Raw genomic sequence first — 19,813 nt, forward strand, 5'->3', positions numbered from 1 at the left:
AGGCTGGCAGGCAGAAGTGGTTAGGGCCAATCAGGCAGGCAGGCAGGCAGGCAGGCAAGCGGTTAGGAGCCAGTAGTCCTGGATTGTGAGAGGGATGTCTAACTGCTGGTTTAGGCCTGATTCCACAGTCGGTTATTCCCTGAGGGGTCCAAGATTGGAGAGGGTGCAGGCAGGGCTGAGGGACACCCCTTCCATGCACAAATTTCGTGCACCAGGCCTCTAGTAAAGTATAAGAACAATTGTATGTCAAAATTTAGATAATGTAGATGAAATGGAAAAATTCTTAGAACACTCAAGTTATCTAAGTTAATTCTAGACTAGCCCTTGACCAGATGGCCTCACTGGTGAATTATACAAAAGAAGAATTAACACCAATCCTACTCAGAGTCTTCAAAAAATAGAAGGGGAAAATACTTTCTAATTCATTCTATGAATCTACTATTAACCTGATATCAATGTCAGATAAAGATAGTACAAGAAAAGTAAATTATAGACCAATATGATTTATGAGTATAAATGCAAAACTCCTCCTCAATATACTAGCAAAGCAAACCATGATGAAGTGGGATTTATTCCAGAAAAGTAAAGGTGTTTCAACATAAGGAAATTAATTAATGTAATATGCCAAATAACAGACTGAAGGAAAATATTATTATCTTACCTGATAAAGCAAAGGAATTTGACAAAATCCAACATTGTTTTATAGTAAAAGCATTTGGAAAAGCAGAACTTTCTCAACATGATAAATGACATTTATGGAAAAACCACAGCTAACATATTCAGTGGTGAAAGACTGAAAACTTTCTCCCTAAGATCAGGAGCAAGGTATGAATGCCCACTTTTACCGCTGCTATATATCATTGTACTGGAAGTTTTAGGCAGAGCAACTGAAAAAGAAAATAATATTAATAAAAGGTTTCCAAAGTGGAAAGGAAGAAGTAAAACTACATTTCCAGATGACATGGTCTGTAATATGGAAAACCCCAAATAATCCACAAAAAAATTAGAGGTAATAAATTAATTGCACAAAATTGCAGGTTCCAAAATAAACAACCCCAAAATCAGTTTTGTGTTTATACACTGCTAATGAACAATCTTAAAAGGCAATCAAAAAATCAATTTAATTTATAAAATAATAAAAAACAATAAAATGCCTAGGAACTAATGTAAACAAGGATATGAAAGACATATGCACTGAAACTACAAAATATGATAAAAAGAAATTAAAGCCCTGGCCATTTCAGCTCAGTGGATAGAGCATCAGCCTGCGGACTGAAGGGTCCCGGGTTCAATTCCGGCCAAGGGCACATGCCCAGGTTGCGGGCTCAGTCCCCAGTAGGGGGCGTGCAGGAGGCAGCCAATCAATGATTCTCTCTCATCATTGATGTTTCTGTCTCTCTCTCCCTCTCCCTTCCTCTCTGAAATCAATAAAGAAATATTTAAATTTAAAAAAAAAGAAATTAAAGACATGGTTTTACATACAAAGATGTTTATCACAATGCTTTTTAAATATGCAAATATTTTTCTAACTTTTAAATAACAGATTTAAGGAATGTTGAAAGGTATAGAGTAACAATTAAATATTATGCACAAATATTCCATGTAGAAACAACCAAAAATTTTAGTGTTGATGTATTGTTTTTTGTTTTGATTACTATAAATGTTTTCTTCTTACAAAACTAATTATCTATATCCTATCTAATAAAGAGGAAATATGCTAATGGAGACAAATGATATTGAGAATAAAAAAACAACAAGTTCCCATAAGGAGCCTTAATGAGCAATCAGCAGGGACCTGAGGCTACGCCCTCCCCCGCCCCTGTGCCAGGCCAGGGGACCTGATGCCATGCCCCCCGCCCTGAGGGGCTTGATGGGGGACCTCAAGGTGAGCTTCCTGTCCTGGTGCTGGGCTAGGGGACCTCAGGCCGCGCCCCCCCCCATCAGGTGGGGCTTGGCAGGGGACCTCAGGTCATGCCCCCCACCCAGCGGGGCTTGACGGGGGACCTCAAGGTGCACCCCTAGTGCTGGGTCAGGGGAACTCAGGCCATGCCTCCGCCCAGCAGGGCTTGACGGGGGACCTGAGGCTGCACCTCCCTGCCTGGCAGGGCTTGACAGGGGACTTCAGGCCATGCCCTTCACCCAGTGGGGCTTGACAGGGTATCCCAGGCCATGTCCCCCACCTGGAGGGGCTTGACAAGGACCTCAAGGCACGCCCCCTGCCCTGTTCTGGGCTGGGGGACCTCAGGCCATGCCCCCCATCCTGGCGCCAGGCCAGGGGACCTGAGGCTATGCCCCCTGCCTGGCAGGGCTTGACAAGGTTGGGACTGGCCAGGTCTGGATCTAGCCCAATGGTGGTGGGGGGGGGCGGCCGGGTCTGGGTCTCATGCGATTTTGAGGTGCATGTGGGTGGGTGGGGACTTGACTCTGGGTCCTGTGGTGAGCCCCAGACTCTGACAGGAGGAAGGTTTTCATATACATTTTACTAATTTTCTTTCATCTCTGACACTTCTATTATAGAGAAAGGGCAAATAGCAATATTAAGTTATTTCCTCTAATTAATCCCCTTTTAATGTGCACAAATTTCATGTACCGGGTCACTAGTATATAATAGAGAAATATGCTAATTAGGCCAGGACCCGAAAAGGGTCACCATGGAACAGGAGGAGGTTGTGCAGGCAGCATTGGGAGCAGGGCAGAACTAGGGCCTGGCTTCCTTCATAGTCCTGCAGGGTCAATCTCAAGAGGACAGGCCAGGCACCAATGGACCAGCACTGCCAGCACTTGAATGTGAGCAGACAGAAGGAAAAAGGACCTTCAAGGCCTGTCCAAGGCGGGTTTGCGTTTAAAACCAACTGGGGTGGTCTGGAGCTGCATGGCACTGACAGCCATGGAAGTCTCTGCGTCAGCAGCAGGGCTGCAGCTCGGAGTGTGGGGAGTGAGGGCCATGCAAGCCGGAGGCTTTGGCTGCCAATGGTCAGGTAATTTCAGCTTTGAGGTGGGCACCATCAGGGAAGCCGGTGGGACCTTTGCAAGAAAAGAGAAGGCTGAAGAGGAAGGTTACTTCCAAAAGCAGACTAAAGAACAGCTGGCAGCCTTGAAGAAACAACATGAAGAAGAGATCACTCATCATAAAAAGGAGATTGAGCGTCTGCAGAAAGAAATTGAGCGGCGCAAGCAGAACATCAAGAAACTGAAAGATCATGATACTGTGGCGGTGTCAGGGTGAGGGACAGCAATATTTGCTGGTGCGGCCCGAGCTGTCAACAACAAAAAGTGCATGGGAGCTCAGTGGGCGCACACCCTGGGAAGTGGGGGATGTCTTACAAACTTAACTTGACCATGCACATGCCTGCAGCCTCCCTCAAAGCAGCTGGGAGCGTCCACCCGCCTTCCACCAGTATGGTGACCTCCTCCCAGTACCGCCAGCTGCTGAGTGACTATGGATCACCATCTCTAGGCTACACACAGTGAACAGGGAACAGCCGAGTGCCCCAGAGCAAATATTCTGAGCTGCTGGTCATCATCAAAGAGCTGGGGAAGGAGATCTGACCCACGTATGCTGGCAGCAAGAGCGCGATGGAGAGACTGAAACGAGGCATCATCCATGCGAGAGGGCTGGTTCGGGAGTGCTTGGCCCAAATGGAGAGGATCGCCAGGTCCTAGCCTCTGAGTCAGTGCGAAAGGCTTTCCATCTTCTTCCAAGAAGTGACAGCTCATGCCACCCGCCCCCCTGCCCCGCCCCCTTCAGATGAAACTTGGTTTCAAAATGGTAACAGCTTGGTTTCTCCTTCCTTTGCCCCTCCTATGGTTCGTCAGGCTCCGAACCTCCCATCGCTGAAATGGAGAGGAGATTTTTGCAGTTATTAGGTTTACATATTAGTTAGGAACTACCCAGGGCATTTTGTGTGTGTGTGTTTTTAAAGCATTGATTTACATGATGCACGTCAGTTAACCTATCACAGCAAACTGTAGTTGGCCTCCCAGTTACCCATGTTTGTATTCTGGATACATTTCTGTTACTCACATGGTTCTTTATGTTTCTCTTCTGAGCTGATCCAACTCTGAGGGTTTGTTTCAGCAAGTCCTGAGGCAGCGCTTTAGTAGCTAGTGCCGGTTAGCCACACAGTATAAATTCTGCTCAATGTAACTTTTTTTTTTTTTTGCTTAAGCATTTGCATGACTATTAGTACTTTGAAGTCGAACCTAGCCTGACAAGGACCCCTCAACTTTCCCCTAAGGATGTACGTAGAGTTCATTTCCACCTTTTCCATCAGTGGATTCAAACATCTGGAAGAAAGTGACTGATAGTGTTTGCATCTTTGTATGTATTTATTACTTTATGTAATATAGCTTATTTTCATTAACCAAAAAAAGAAAAGAAACTGAAAGATCATGCTGATAATTAAGTGCTCACAGTTCCCCATAGAATGGCTACATACTGTCCACTTCTATAAAGACATAGTTCTGGTAACTAATATCTATCTATGCTGCCAACAGATTATAATAAATTGTGATCAGTTGGGAAAAAAAAAAAGTGGGGTGATGTCAAAATTACCCAAGCACTCCCCCAACCCCTTCACCTGCTCAGACGCCTAGGTCCCTTTACAGCTGGGCTGAGCCCAGTGCTGCCCAGTGGCCTGGACACCAGGCTTGACCGCCTCTCTGATTTAGCCCAAACATCTAAAGTTTGCATTAGTTTTCAACTTAAGAAATTGGAGCGTTCACGTAAAATCAGGATTCCCCACTTCTCTTTCCAAAGTGGCCGATTGGGGTACCAACCAAGGGTGTTAGGTGTCACTTCAAACCTAAGAGGAATCCCCAGCTTGGGGGTGAGGAGGAAGCTATCCGTGCAGACAACTCAGTTGTGTAAACTCCCGCTGACTGTGGCACAGCCCAACAGAGTGGCTGCTCAACTGCGAGGCAGCACAGCCATGAAACAGTGCAGCTGTTAAACGAGGCCCCTCTCCAGCTTTCAGGGGGCTCCACCTGCTCCAACCCAGTGCACCCCACTCTGCCCCAGTGAGACAGCTTCAGTGTTTCAGCTCCAGCAGACAGAACACGTTCCAGTGAAAAGGGAAGGTGTAGCCCTGGCCAGTGTTGCTCAGTGGATAGAGCCTCCACCTGAGGACTGAAAGGCCTGGAGTTCAATTCCCGGTCAGAGCACATGCCTGGGTTGTGGGCTTGATCCCCAGTGTGGGGCATGGTGGAGGCAGCCAATCAATGATTCTCTCTCATCATTGATGTTTCTATCTCCCTCCCTCTCTGAAATCAATCTATACTAATAAAAGGGTAATATGCTAATTAGACTGAACAACTTCCAGACAACTTTCTGGACGTCCTTTTGGACAAAGCCATGGTGGCGGGGCAGAGGCAGAGGTGGTTAGGGGCAATCAGGCCAGCAGGGGAGAACAGTTAGGGAGATTAGGCCAGCAGGCAGTTGAGCAGTTAGGAGCCAGCAGTCCCAGATTGCAAGAGGGATGTTCCCCAATGAGTCCCTGATTGGAGAGGGTGAAGGCTGGGTTGAGAGAACCCCCGCCCCCGTGCATGAATTTAATGCACCGGGCCACTAGTACATATATAATACCTTAAATTTTGCTTTTTACAAATACCTTAAATTTTTCTTTTTACAAACATTATTAGCATCTCCCCATTACATTACATAGACAAACATTAAAACTATGTTTTGAAGACTCCTACTGCATTTTATTACTTTATTACACATTCTGTTAGTGTTAGGAAATTTATTAGGCAGTGAATACCTTATACATGCATATATGTCCAAATCTCTGATTATTATCTTAAGGTATATTCTTAAAGGAGAAATTATTATATAAAAAGTGGGCTCTTTGCCCTAGCCAGTTTTGCTCAGTGCTTAGAGTGTTGGCCCATGGACTGAAGGCTCATGTACCTTGGTTGCAGGCTTGATCCCTGGCCTCAGTGGGGGCCCATGAGGGAGGCAACCAATTGATGTGTCTTACATCAATGTTTCTCTCTCTGTCTCTCCCCAGCCCTTCCACTCTCTTAAAAAAATTAATGGTAAAAATATACTAGGATGGGGGTTAATAATAAAACAAAAATACAATCACATTGGGCATTAGGATTTCAACATATGGATTTTTGGGAGAACACAAGTGTTCAGACCATAGCAATACAGACAACTTCCATTATCTAAATATCAAAAGTAGTAAGAAATATGCCAAAATATAAAAAATTATTACATGTTATATATGGTTGGATTATGTGTTTTTCTTTGTGTTTATTCTACATATTACAAGGTGCATATAATAGTATGCATTAATTACACATTTTTAGTTATGAAAAATCAATTTTCTAATAACAGCTCAAAATAAATCAAACTGTGAAGGAACTCAGGTGAAAAATATTTCTTGAAGTTTTAATTGACACAAGATTAATATAAAATAATTATCAATGTGAACTAGTTATCCAGGCATCTGCATTAACAAAAATATAGTGTCCCATTCATGGATAACAATAGTTCAACACATTTTTGTAATGGCTAGTCAACAAAGATTATATTGCATTTGGTTCTGGGTATTTTAAAGAATATTGACAAGCTAGAAAGCATTCAGGAAAGGTTTACCAGAATAGTTAGGATTCAATTTATGTATGTATGTATGTATATAAAATGGTTAAAAGGACCAAGGATGGCAATCAAGATAAGACTAAGAGGGAAATTCATTTTAAAATATTTGAATACTGTCTTAGGGAAGAGGCTGTTTTCTGCCACCCCAAAACAAGGCAAAACAAAATTAAAAAGACAGAACTAAAAACAAAGTTAAACAAATTTCACTACAGTAGTTTCAGGCAGAAACTAGTTGGTCAACTATCAGGATCACTATAGAAAGATTCCTGCTTTAAGTGGCAAGGTAGATTGGATGACCCAAAATGTTTATTTCAACCTTGAGATTCTCTGACTCTAAGATGATCTGATCACCTTTATTTAGCAACACATACTTTTCTATATCATTTACGATAATTCAAAACATGACAAATTCTTATTTGACTTACTTATTCCCATGATATTTAAATCTGTTATTAGGCTAAAATTGTAAAGTCCATATGATGAAAAATGTGTATACTGATACTACTTAAGAGTTTTCAATAAAGCAAAAAAAAATAAGTTTAAAATGTTTCTAATTTGATTTAAAAAGCTCTAGAGAGTCATTAAGATAATGGTACTTCAACTAGCATAATAGATATTTATTATGATACTGTTCACATGATGCCTATAATGCTCTATGCATGACAGAAAATATGAATTATAGACAAAACTCATAGTAAAGTAACATCACCATGGTATCAAAGGCCATGATTACTCTCATAATTCATAGAGAGAAAATATAATTGTGATTTAAGAATTAAATGTCAGTCAAACCTTTTTTATTATGATGAAAGATGTGTAATTATACTCCTTGAAAGACATTCAATTTAATGACATTAGAGAATATAAAGCAAAACAAGGGTTCAACCAATGAGAACTTGAGTAATTTATCAAATTGACATAAAACTTATATGCCCAGATCAGAACTGTGTCTGTTTCGTCAATGTGTAGCCCAGACGACAGGTTCATTTTTAGTCATTTCAAAGCATATTCAACTATTGGTGAGCATTACTGAATACTATTAGATATAGGGATAATCACAGAATGGTTAGATATAGCCAGGTCAGCCATTGTGAAAATAGAAATTCTTATCTCCAAAGCTAAGCTGGACACATTAATTCATTCATTAATCATTAACTAAATTCTTAGTGTTTGCTATCTAAACCTAAAGATGGTACAAATATGTTATCTTTGTTATTAAATACTTTACAGTTTAGTCAACACATTACAAAATTTATGTACAAATAAATAATCCAGGGTACCAGGTTATAGAAACCACAAAAGAAGGGGAAATTAAATTGTTTTGGAATTTCAGAGCAAGGACATATTGCTTTTGGATAGGAAGAATGTGAAGGAAATGGTATTTGAGTTAAGCCTAAAACAGATACTTAGGATTTAGACTTATAGAGATAGGAAGACAAGAAAGGAAGATATTCTAGGAGAGACACTAAGGCACGCATGCACGCGCGCGCACACACACACACACACACACACACCTGCTGAGAAGTAGAAAGCATATTTAGTAACCATGAGTAGTGCTGCATGGCTAAAATGAATGACAGGAAGGAGTATATTGGCAGATAAGACTGGAATGATAAATTAGAAGCCCACTCAGAATGGGGGGGAGGTGCCAAGAGTGCATTGCTAAACAAATTGAAAATTGTTTGGTACTGAGGAATTGGACAATTAGTGATAATAGACTACTTCACCTCCCAGAAATGACTTCACTGTATGTATGACAGGAAGGGTAGATGGACAAATGTTCTTCTTTCATAGGCTACCAAGCACGTCTTATTGGCTGCAGTTCTTATCCAAGTATAGAGTTGATTTTTTTATGGAGCTCAGTGATTAACCCGAGTGTACCTAAAGCTCTGTGCTGAGGAAATACCTAGTTTGCTTCTTTCTCTCCAGACCTTAGCACTTTTACTTGACATGCCACATGCAATGATTATTGAGTGGAATAGTATGTGTGAGCTCAGGAAAAGGAAAATGACATGAACATCAGATTAAGTATGATTGGCAAAAAGGAAAATCTTCAGCCAAACAAACTAATTTACTTTATGGCTTTGAATAATGTGCTTTGTCATATTATCCATATTTGTTCCCTTTAATGAATATAGGTAGCTGACAGCTGCCTATATTTTGATCCAAGAATGAAAATAAGACTGAAATATAACTTTACCTCAGTTATTTTATATGTAGTCAATTTCTGCTTCAACCAATTCTGCATTTGACATGTTGATAAGACTCCTCACCAGAGATGTTGGAATTGAATTAATGGTATATATAAAGGTTATGACACACCATTCACAGAGATAGCATAGGCAATAAATAATGGTAATAAAATTGCAAAGCAAGAAACAGGCTGATTACCTTTAACAAATACATATTGAGCACTTAGCTTCTTGCCTCACTTAGATTGTGGGGTACAACAATGAAATGGATCTTGATAAAGTGGCCATATTTTTTTGTTGTTGAAATCAGAACACTTTTGAGAAAAATGGCATGACTATTAAATTATAATGCAAAAACAAGTGGTAAACAAGGGTTGTCCTGAGAAAACTTAAATGTATTGTGATTCTAGATGTTTTAAATATGATCTGTAGTTTAATGGAGTTGGCATGTCAAAACTCTCAGTGTACAAAATGGTATATGACAAAGTACAAGATGATGCGAGCCACTTTTTTAGAGAGAGAGGAAGGAAGAGGAAGAGAGAGAGAGAGAGAGAGAGAGAGAGAGAGAGAGAGAGAAACACCAATGTGAGAGCTCAACATCAATCAGCTGTCTCCTGCATGCCCCCCAATGGGGATTAATCCTGCAACCCAGATATGTGCCTTGACCTGGAATCAAACCAGCAATCTTTCAGGACACAAGACAATGCCCAAGCAACTGAGCCACACTGGCCAAGGCAAGATGAGTTGCAAAAAAAAAAAAAAAAAGAGAGAGAAGAAAGAAAGAATTCTGAGAATGAACTACAATATTTGAGAATGTAAGATTGAAATTTGAACAGAGGAGAAATTTTTGACAAGGCATAGACATGAAGGAAAAGGAGAGGGAGAAGTTGAAAGAAGACTTTTTTAAATTTCTTTATTGATTAAGGTATTACATATGTGTCCTTATTCCCCCATTACCCCCCACCTCCCATTCATGCCCCCACACCCCTGTTGTCTGTGTCCATTGATTAGGCTTATATGCATGCATATAAGTCCTTTGGTTGATCTCTCCTCCCACTTACCCCCACCCTCCCCTACCTTCCCTGAGGTTTGACGTTCTGATTGATGTTTCTCTGTCTCTGGATCTATATTTGTTCATCAGTTTATGTTGTTCATTATATTCCACAAATAAGTGAGATCATGTGATATTTATCTTTCTCTGCCTGGCTTATTTCACTTAGCAAAATGCTCTCCATCTCCATCCACGTTGTTGCAAATGGTAAGAACTTCTTTTTTACCACAGCGTAGTGTTCCATTATGTAGATGTACCACAGTTTTTTAATCCACTCATCTGCTGATGGGCACTTAGGCTGTTTCCAAATCTTAGCTATGGTGAATTGTGCTGTTATGAACATAGGGGTGCATATATCCTTTCTGATTTGGGTTTCTAGTTTCTTGGGATATATTCCTAGAAGTGGGATCGCTGGGTGAAATGGGAGTTCCATTTTTAGTTTTTTGAGGAAACTCCATACTGTTCTCCACAGTGGCTGCACCAGTCTGCATTCCCACCAGCAGTGCATGAGGGTTCCTTTTTCTCCGCATCCTCCCCAGCACTTGTCATTTGTTCATTTGTTCTTAGTAGCCATTCTGATAGGTGTGAGATGGTACCACATTGTTGTTTTGATTTGCATCTCTCTGATGATTAGTGACTTTGAGCAGGTTTTCATATGTCTCTTGGCCTTCCTTCTGTCTTCTTTCAAAAAGTGCCTATTTAGGTCCATTGCCCATTTTTTGATTGGGTTGTTTATCTTCCTTTGGTTATGTTGTATGAGTTTCCTGTAAATGTTGGAGATTTAACCCTTATCTTTGATGTCATTGGCAAATAGGTTCTCCCATGCAGTGGGATTTCTTACTGATTTATTGATGGTCTCCTTGGCTGTGCAAAAGCTTTTTATGTTGATGTAGTCCCATTTGTTTATTTTCTCTTTAGTTTCCATTGCCCTAGGAGCAGTATCAGTGAAGAAATTGCTTCAGCATATGTCTGAGATTTCTCTGGCTGTAGATTCTTCTAGTATTTTTATGGTTTCTCCTCCTATGTTTAAGTCCTTGATCCATTTTGAGTTTATTTTTGTGTATGGTGTAAGTTAGTGGTCTAGTTTCATTTTTTTTGCATGTATCTGTCCAATTTTCCCAACACCATTTATTGAAGAGACTGTCTTGACTCCATTGTATGTTCATACCTCCTTTGTCAAATATTAATTGAGCATAGTGATTTGGGTCAATTTCTGGGTTCTCTATTCTATTCCATTGATCTATAAGTCTGTTCTTGTGCCAATACCAGGCAGTTTTGAGAACAGTGGCTTTGTAATATAGCTTGAAATCTGGTATTGAGAAACCACCTACTTTGTTCTTCTTTCTCAGGATTGCTGCAGCTATTTGGGGTCTTTTTTTATTCCAGATGAATTTTTGGAGCGTTCTTTCTAGGTCTGTGAAATATGCCATTGGTATTTTAATGGGGAGTGCATTGAATCTATAGATTGCTTTGGGTAGTATGGACATTATAATGATGTTGATTCTCCCAATCCATGAACATGGTATGTTCTTCCATCTGTTTATGTCTTCCTCTATCTCTTTTTTCAGTGTCGTGTAGTTTCCTGCGTATAGGTCTTTTATCTCCTTGGATAAGTTTATTCCTAGGTATCTTAATTTTTTTGGTGCAGTGGTAAATGGGATTGCTTTTTTAGTCTCTCTTTCTGTAAGTTAAGTATTGGTGTATACAAATGCCATAGATTTCTTGACATTAATTTTGTATCCTGCTACATTGCCGAATTCATTTATTAAGTCTAGTAATTTTTTGATGGAGTCTTTAGGGTTTTCTATGTACAGTATCATGTCATCTGGGAATAAGGACAGTTTTACTTCTTCTTTTCCAATTTGGATGCCTTTTATTTCTTCTTCTTGTCTGATCGCAATGGCTAATACTTCCAGCACTATATTGAACAGGAGTGGTGAGAGTGAGGAAATGGTTTTAGTTTTTGCCCATTGAGTATGACGTTAGCTGTGGGTTTATCATATATAGCTTTTATTATGTTGAGGTATGATCCTTCTATTCCCACCTTGTTGAGAGTTTTTATTAAGAAGGGGTGTTGGATTTTGTCAAATGCTTTTTCTGCATCAATTGATATGACTATGTGATTGTTATCTCTCAATTTGTTTATGTGATGTATCGCGTTTATTGATTTGCGGATATTGCACCATCCTTGCATTCCTGGGAAAAATCCTACTTGGTCATGGTGTATGATCTTTCTGATGTAGTGCTGGATCCGATTTGCTAGAATTTTGTTGAGGATTTGGGCATCTATGTTCATGAGGGATATTGGCCTGTAATTCTCTTTCATTGTGTTGTCTTTTTCTGGTTTTGGTATTAGGGTGATGCTGGCTTCATAGAAAGAACTTGGAAGTGTTCCTTCCTCTTCAATTTTTTGGAATAGTCTGAGGAAGATAGGTTTTAGTTTTTCCTTGAATGTTTGGTAAAACTCCCCTGTGAAGCTGTCTGGTCCCGGACTTTTGTTTGCTGGAAGCTTTTTGATGACTGCTTCAATTTCTTCCATAGTTATTGGCCTATTGAGATGTTTAGATTCTTCCTGTTTGAGTTTTGGAAGGTTGCATTTTTTTAGGAATATGTCCATTTCCTCCAGGTTGTCCAGTTTGTTGGAATAGAGTTGTTCATAGTATTTTTTAACAATCCTTTGTATTTCGATGGGGTCTGTAGTTATTTTACCTCTTTCATTTCTGCTTTTGTTTATTAGGGTCCTCTCCCTTTGCTTCTTGGTGAGCCTAGCTAGAGGTTCATCAATATTGTTTATCTTTTCAAAGAACCAGCTCTTGGTTTTGTTGATCTTTTGTATTGTTTCTTTGGTCTCTATGTTGTTTATCTCTGCGATGATCTTTATTATTTCCTTCCATCTGCTTACACTGGGCTTTTCTTGTTGCTTTCTTTCTAACTCTTTGAGTTGTTGGGTTAGGTGATTTATTACCATTGTTTCTTGTTTTTTGCAGTAGGCTGCTAGAGCTATGAACTTCCCTCACAGGACAACTTTCACTGTGTCCCATAGTTTTTGGATTGTTGTTTTTTCATTGTCATTTGTTGCCATGATGTTTTTTATTTTATTTTTTCTTTGATCTCTCTGGTAACCCAGTCATTGTTTAATAGCATGCTGTTTAGTCTCCATGTGTTTGATTTCTTTGGGGTGTTTTTATTTTAGTTGATTTCCAGTTTTATGCCACTGTGGTCTGAGAAGATGCTTGATATGATTTCTATCTTCTTGAATTTAAGAGACTTTGCCTATGGCCCAACATATGGTCTTTCTTTGAAAATGACCCATGTGCACTTGAGAAGAATGTATATTCTGTGGCTTTGGGGTGAAATGTTCTGAAGATGTCAATTAATTCCATCTGGTCTAGTGCGTCATTTAGGATTGAGATTTCTTTGCTAATTTTTTGTTTAGAGGATTTGTCCAATGGTGATCGTGGGGTATTAAAGTCTCTTACTATGATTGTATTGCTGTCAGTCTCTCCATTGATATCCTCCAGAAGTTTTTTTATGTATTTGGGTGCTCCTGTATTGGGTGCGTATATGTTTACCAGAGTTATTTCTTCTTGTTGGATTGCTCCCTTTAGTATTTTGAAGTGGCCTTCCTTATCTCTTGTTATGTCCTTCACTTTGAAATCTAATTTGTCAGATATAAGTATTGCTACCCCAGCTTTTTTTTCATTTCCATTCACTTGAAAAACCTTTTTCCATCCCTTCACCCTCAGTCTGTGTGCATCTTTTTTTCTGAGGTGAGTTTCTTGTAGACAGCAGATATATGGCTCTTGTTTTCCTATCCAATCCGTTACCCTATGTCTTTTGATAGGGGCATTTAAGCCATTTACATTTAAAGTTATTATTGATAGGTACTTATTTTTCGCCATTTTTATTCTTTACCCCTGTGTTCCTTCTTTGCTTCCTGTTTCTTTTTTTTACAGCAGACCCTTTAGCATTTCTTGCATTGCTGGTTTGGTGGTAATAAATTCCCTTAGTCCTTTTTTGTCTGTGAGGCTCCTGATTTGACCTTCAATTTTCATTGATAGCTTTGCTGGGTACAGTATTCTTGGATTCAGACCCTTCCTTTGCATAACTTTGTATATTTCATTCCAGTCCCTTCTGGCCTGATGAGTTTCTGTTGAGAAACCAGTCGCTAGTCTGATGGGGGTTCCTTTGTAGGTAACTTTCTGTCTCTCTCTGGCCGCTTTTAAGAAACTTACTTTGTCGTTGGTGTTTGCCAATTTAATTATAATGTGCCTTGGTGTTGGTCTTTTGGGGTTCATTTTTTTGGGACTCTGTGAGCTACTTGGATTTGTGTGGGTTTTTTTCTTCCCTATATCAGGGAAGTTTTCTGTCATTATTTCTTCAAACAGGTTTTCTATTCCTTGCTCAGTTTCCTCTCCTTCTGGGACCCCTATTATGCGGATGTTCTTTTGTTTTGTGTTGTCCCAAAGTTCCCTTAGACTCTCCTCCTGCCTTTTAATTTTTTTTCTAGAAGCTGCTCTACTTGGGTATTTTTTCCTACCTTGTCTTCTATCTCACTGATGCGGTCCTCTGCTTCTTCTAGTCTACTCTTGATGCTTTCTATTGAGTTCTTTATAGCAGCAATGTCATTTTTCATTTCTTCTTGGTTCTTCTTCATTTCCTCTTGGTTCTTGCTCATATTGTCGAATTTGTCTTCCATTCTTTTCAGCCACCTTATGACTATTTCTCTGAATTCTTTCTCTGGAACGTTGCTTGCCTCTATTTCGTTTACTTCTTTTTCTGGTGATGCCTGCTTTTCTTTCATATGTGGGCTGTTTCTTTGTCTCCCCATGGTCTCTCTTCTCCGGGTGTCTGGATATGTAGTTCTCTCTCTCCTTATCCCAGGCAAAATCTGACCTTTCCATGGTGGAGTGTAGAGCTCCTCTGAATCTGCGTGTTTGCGCCAATTGGAGATCAGTGCTCCGGGGTTCGCAGCTATTCGGTGGGTGCCGCAGTTGTAGATTTTCAGGTTTCCAATAACATCCACTTTCCCCTTCAAGATGGTGCCATCTCCGCATCCAAGCTGCTGGCTCCAGGACGGAACCCAGCCACAGTGGGGGCTGCCAGTCAGAGGAGCCCCGTCCAGCTGTCCCCCACCTTCTCCTGGAGTATAGCTGTCCCTTAACTCACCAACAGACACTCCCTGTGCGATCCTCAGCTGTTCTTTCTATCAGCTCTGGGACAAGTCTTAGGACATGTCTGCCTATTCCGCCGCCATTTTTTTTTCTGAAAGAAGACTTTAATTGAAAGTGGGAAGGTAGAAGTGAGTTGGATATGAGAGGGAGCCTGAGGAAGTATGCCTGACAACAGTCTATATTTATTTTAGTGAAATGAATATCTGAATAAAATTTTTAAAGGATAAGTCCATTGACTTCCATTGGCTCTTTTTAAAAGACATTCTTAAATTGTAACACTACTTACTTCTCCTTGTAAGAAGTGATTTCTCTCTTTAGAAAACCAACTCCAATTATGGATTTCATGCATGTCAGACTCAATAGGCAGGGATATGATTACATCAGAAAGTGATATGGTGTGTGTGTACTTTAAAATACTAGGAGAATAATAGTTTGCAATCTTTATGTAAATCAGTAAGTTTTTCTGCCTATATCCCTCCCTCCAGCATGACAGGAAAAGTGCAAGCCTCATCCCTTTGGAAAGTAAATGGCTGATGAAATATTAATAAAGATTACTAACAGAGTAAGTACTATGACTCAGGTTGTAAAAAGCTGTGGGATCTAAATGGTGAACAAATTTATTCAGCAATAGGGCAAGTTTTTCAGATGTTTTAAAGCAGATGGTATCACCTCTATAAACTGCAGGGAGCCTTTGGGAATCAGGCTGCACAGAGTGGGGGGTGGGGGGCATTTGATAGAAGGGAGTTAATTTATTAAGGTTAAATTATAGTCAAAAGGAAGGGGAATTTCAATGAAAAGCTCATAGCATATTCACACAGTAGCATGGAGGCTTCCATTTCCTCCTTAAAATGGTCACATTTCCCTCAGTCTTGCCTTTATGACCATCAAAGGAAATGACTTAAGCCATACATGTTCTGCAATACAAAGCTGTAGTGCTGTGGCTTTCAGATCACATGCATACATGACTGGCTAATGTGGATTTTATTTTTAAAATCAAATAGTAAGACTGGGACATTTCCATCAATATGTGAAATAAGGTCATTCAGAGACAACTTTACCATTTTCTCGATTTCTGTTTTAGACTTTCTTAGCCTGATTGCTATAACAAAATATCATTACTAGGTGGCTTAAACAACATACATTTATTTTCTCACAGATCTGGAAGTTTGAAATCAGGGCGCCAACATGGTTAGGCTCTGGTAGAATCTTCTTCCTGACAGGCAGACAGCCACCTTCTCACTGTGTGCTCACATGGCCTCTCCTTGGTATGTACACGTGGAAAGAGGGAGCTCTGGTGTCTCTTTCTCTTCTTATTAAGAAACTGATCCACATTATGGGGGCTCCACCCTCATGACATCATCTAATCATTTCACAAATGCCCACCTCAAAAATACCATCATATTGGGGGTTAGGGCTTTGACATATAAATTTGGGGGGCAAGAGGGAATAATGGCGGTGGAATAGACAGACGTGTTCTGAGCCTTGTCCCAGAGCAGAAAGAAAGAACAGCTGAGGGTCGCACAAGGAGTGTTTGTTGGCAAGTTGGGAGACAGCTGAACTCCAGAAGAAGGTGGGGGACTGCTAGACTGGGTTCCCCTGACCTGGCAGCACCAACTGCGGCTGGGTCCCCTCTCAAAGCTGCGGGCTTGGACACGGAGTCTGAGCCATCTTGAACCGGAAAGTGGAGCTTATCGGAAGCCTAAGAATCCACAACTGCGGTACCCACGGAACAGCTGCGAGCCCCAGAACATCGCTACCCAATTAGCGCAAACACACGGGTTCAGAGGAACTCTACACTCTACCACGGAAAGGTCAGATTTCGCCTGGGATAAGGTGAGGTCTCTGGTCCCGGTGGGAGAGAGAAATGCCCGTTTTGCGGGAGCTGGAGGACCAGGGAAGTCTGTGCCTAAAAAATCCGTGGCTGTTGGGGCTGGCTTGATCTGTGAATGTGGAACGGGGTCCTCAGAGCTGCTAACAGAAGGGCTCTCTAAAAAGCAACCCATTTTGATCTGAAGTGCAGGGACACCCTAAGAATTTCAGGCTGCCCAGACTTACACGCAGCCCCGGAGTTCCCCGAGTGCATAGGCTTACACGCAACCCTGGAGTTCACACACTTGGGCTTTTTCCTCTTGACATTTTTGCTTCTGATTACTAAGCCCAATACATAGGATCACGCAGTTGGGGACACCCTGGGAGACTGCAGGGGAAAGTTGTTTTTCTGGAACCTGGGGATCGGAGCGAGGAGTGACCATCGGAGAGTCAGCTCTGAGGCAGCCCACTCCCACAAACCAGTAGTGAATGCCACAGGGAAAGAAGGCTCTAACACTGCCTAGAGAGGCCATAGATAGACCAGGAAGTCAATCCAGAAACACTGCTACCCAAGGGCTGAATCACAAATTGACTCTTGTGTAATCAAAAATAAAAGAATACGAGAAATTAAGACACACCGCCTGCTTAAAACCAGGACTGGCTTACAACACTGAAGAGCAGTGGAACGCAGGGAACTGCAATACTGTCCGGACTGAGAAACAGGCATGCCAAACAGAACAACAGAGGAAGTGAATGACCTTCACTATTCCACATTTTATTTTTATTTTTTATTTTTTTATTTTTTTATTTTTTTTACTTTCATTTTTTGCATTTTTACTCAAGAAACTTTTTTTTTTCTTTTTCATCACTTGATTTTAACTTTTTAATTATTACATTTTTATTTTCAATCCGTATTATTACTACTGCTATTTTATCTTTTTTTTTTTAAGTGTCATTTTATTTTCTCTTCATTTTATTTTGGGATTAGTGTTCTACATTCTATTTTTATCTCTCCTTTAGCATCGTTTTACTCTATCTCAACTCTACCTTTATGCCATCACTCTCTTCCTAACCTTCCCCTTTTCGGTGTCCTGTTTATCTTACCCCTATCCTGCTTTTGATTTTCCCTATTCTTTCTGTTTATCCCTTGCTAAAATTTCACCCTACTTACATATCTAATCTCCAATCCCCTGCTCCAAGTCCATACACACCTCTCTCTTCGCTGTCTTAACTATTAAAAAATTGTTTTTCTCTCTGTCCTTTTGTTGTTGTTCACTTGAATGTAGATTATATCAAATTTTTAGGCTTTTTTGTGAGATTGTTTTGTTTATTCTTCTTTTGTTTATTTTTTTGTTTGTTTTGTGCTTCAGCTTTCCCTTGCCTCAATCAATATTAGTTGGTGTTGTAGTTTGTATTAATCCCCAGGCACTTGTTGCTGGCATTTGCTGGGATTAGTGATTGTTCTATTCGAGTTTTATCTCCAATATATATAGTCTGTTCCCCTTTCTCTCTTAGTCTCTTTCTTGTCTCTTACTTTTTTTTTCTTTTTTTTTTCTTTTCCTTTTCCCAATTTCATTTTGACACTCCTTTTTTTTCTTCTTTCTTTCTTTTTCCTCTTCTTTTTCTCTCCTATCACCAAATTTGCCTTTCTCTGATGGTCACCTATATTGGAGGTTATTAATATCGTGAATACATTTCTGTTCAGTGCCTTGTGAGTTGTACCTGGTAGTGCTGTATTTTGTGCCTTTAAATCAACGCAGGAGAGAGAAAACTACATAACCAGACACCCAGAGAAGAGAGACCATGGGGAGACACACAAACAGCCCGCATATGAAAGAAAAGCAGGCATCACCAGAAAAGGAAGTAAACGAAATGGAGGCAAGCAACGTTCCAGAAAAAGAATTCAGAGAAATAGTCATAAGGTGGTTGAAAAGAATGGAAGACAAATTCGACAATATGAGCAAGAACCAAGAGGAAATGAAGAAGAACAAAGAAGAAATGAAAAATGGCATTACTGCTATAAAGAACTCAATAAAAAGCATCAAGTGTAGACTAGAAGAAGCAGAGGACCGCATCAGTGAGCTAGAAGACAAGATGGGAAAAAATACCCAAGTAGAGAAACTTCTAGAAAAAAAAATTAAAAGGCAGGAGGAGAGCCTAACAGAACTTTGGGACAACACAAAACAAAACAACATCCGCATCATAGGGGTCCCTGAAGGAACGTAAGCTGAGCAAGGAATAGAAAACCTGTTTGAAGAAATAATGACGGAAAATTTCCCTGATATAGGGAAGAAAAAAAACCACACAAATCCAAGAAGCACACAGAGTACCAAGCAAAATGAACCCCAAAAAACTGATGCCAAGGAACATTATAATTAAATTGGAAAACACCAATGACAAAGTAAGAATCTTAAAAGTGGCAAGAAAGAGACAGAAAGTTACATACAAAGGAACCCCCATCAGACAAGCAACTGATTTCTCAACAGAAACTCATCAGGCCAGAAGGGACTGGAATGAAATATACAAAGTTATGCAAAGGAAGGATCTGAATCCAAGAATACTGTACCCAGCAAGGCTGTCAATCAAAATTGAAGGTGAAATCAGGAGCTTCACAGACAAAAAAGGACTAAGGGAATTTATTACCACCAAACCAGCAATGCAAGAAATGCTAAAATGTCTGCTGTAAAAAAAAAAAAAGAAAGAAATAGGAAGCGAAGAAGTAACACAGGGGTAAAGAATAGGAATGGCGAAAAATAAGTACCTATCAATAATAACTTTAAATGTAAATGGATTAAATGCCCCAATCAAAAGACATAGGGTAACAGATTAGATAAGAAAACACGACCCATATATCTGCTGTCTACAAGAAACCCACCTCAGAAAAAAAAAACGCACACAGACTGAGGGTGAAGGGACGGAAAAAGGTTTTCCAGGCAAATGGAACTGAAAAAAAAGCTGGGGTAGCAATACTTATATCTGACAA

The 19,813-nt window shown here is 40.2% G+C and overlaps 1 protein-coding gene and 1 pseudogene across 2 annotated transcripts; both read left to right on the plus strand.

The window, feature by feature from the left end:
- Positions 1-2,887: 2,887 nt before the first annotated feature.
- On the plus strand, positions 2,888-3,226 carry LOC308240223 (ATPase inhibitor, mitochondrial-like; the record flags this gene model as incomplete). Its single annotated transcript, XM_080653129.1, has 1 exon — positions 2,888-3,226. The coding sequence occupies one exon, from the start codon at positions 2,888-2,890 to the stop codon at positions 3,224-3,226; it is 339 nt and encodes a 112-aa protein (XP_080509255.1).
- An 89-nt stretch (positions 3,227-3,315) lies between these two features.
- LOC308239856 (cyclin-dependent kinase 2-associated protein 1-like) lies at positions 3,316-3,663 on the plus strand (annotated as a pseudogene). The gene has a single exon. The product of its transcript is annotated as a cyclin-dependent kinase 2-associated protein 1-like (transcript).
- Positions 3,664-19,813: the final 16,150 nt, after the last annotated feature.

Source organism: Plecotus auritus (assembly GCF_963455305.1).
Source record: "Plecotus auritus genome assembly, chromosome: X".
Taxonomy (NCBI): Eukaryota; Metazoa; Chordata; class Mammalia; order Chiroptera; family Vespertilionidae; genus Plecotus; species Plecotus auritus.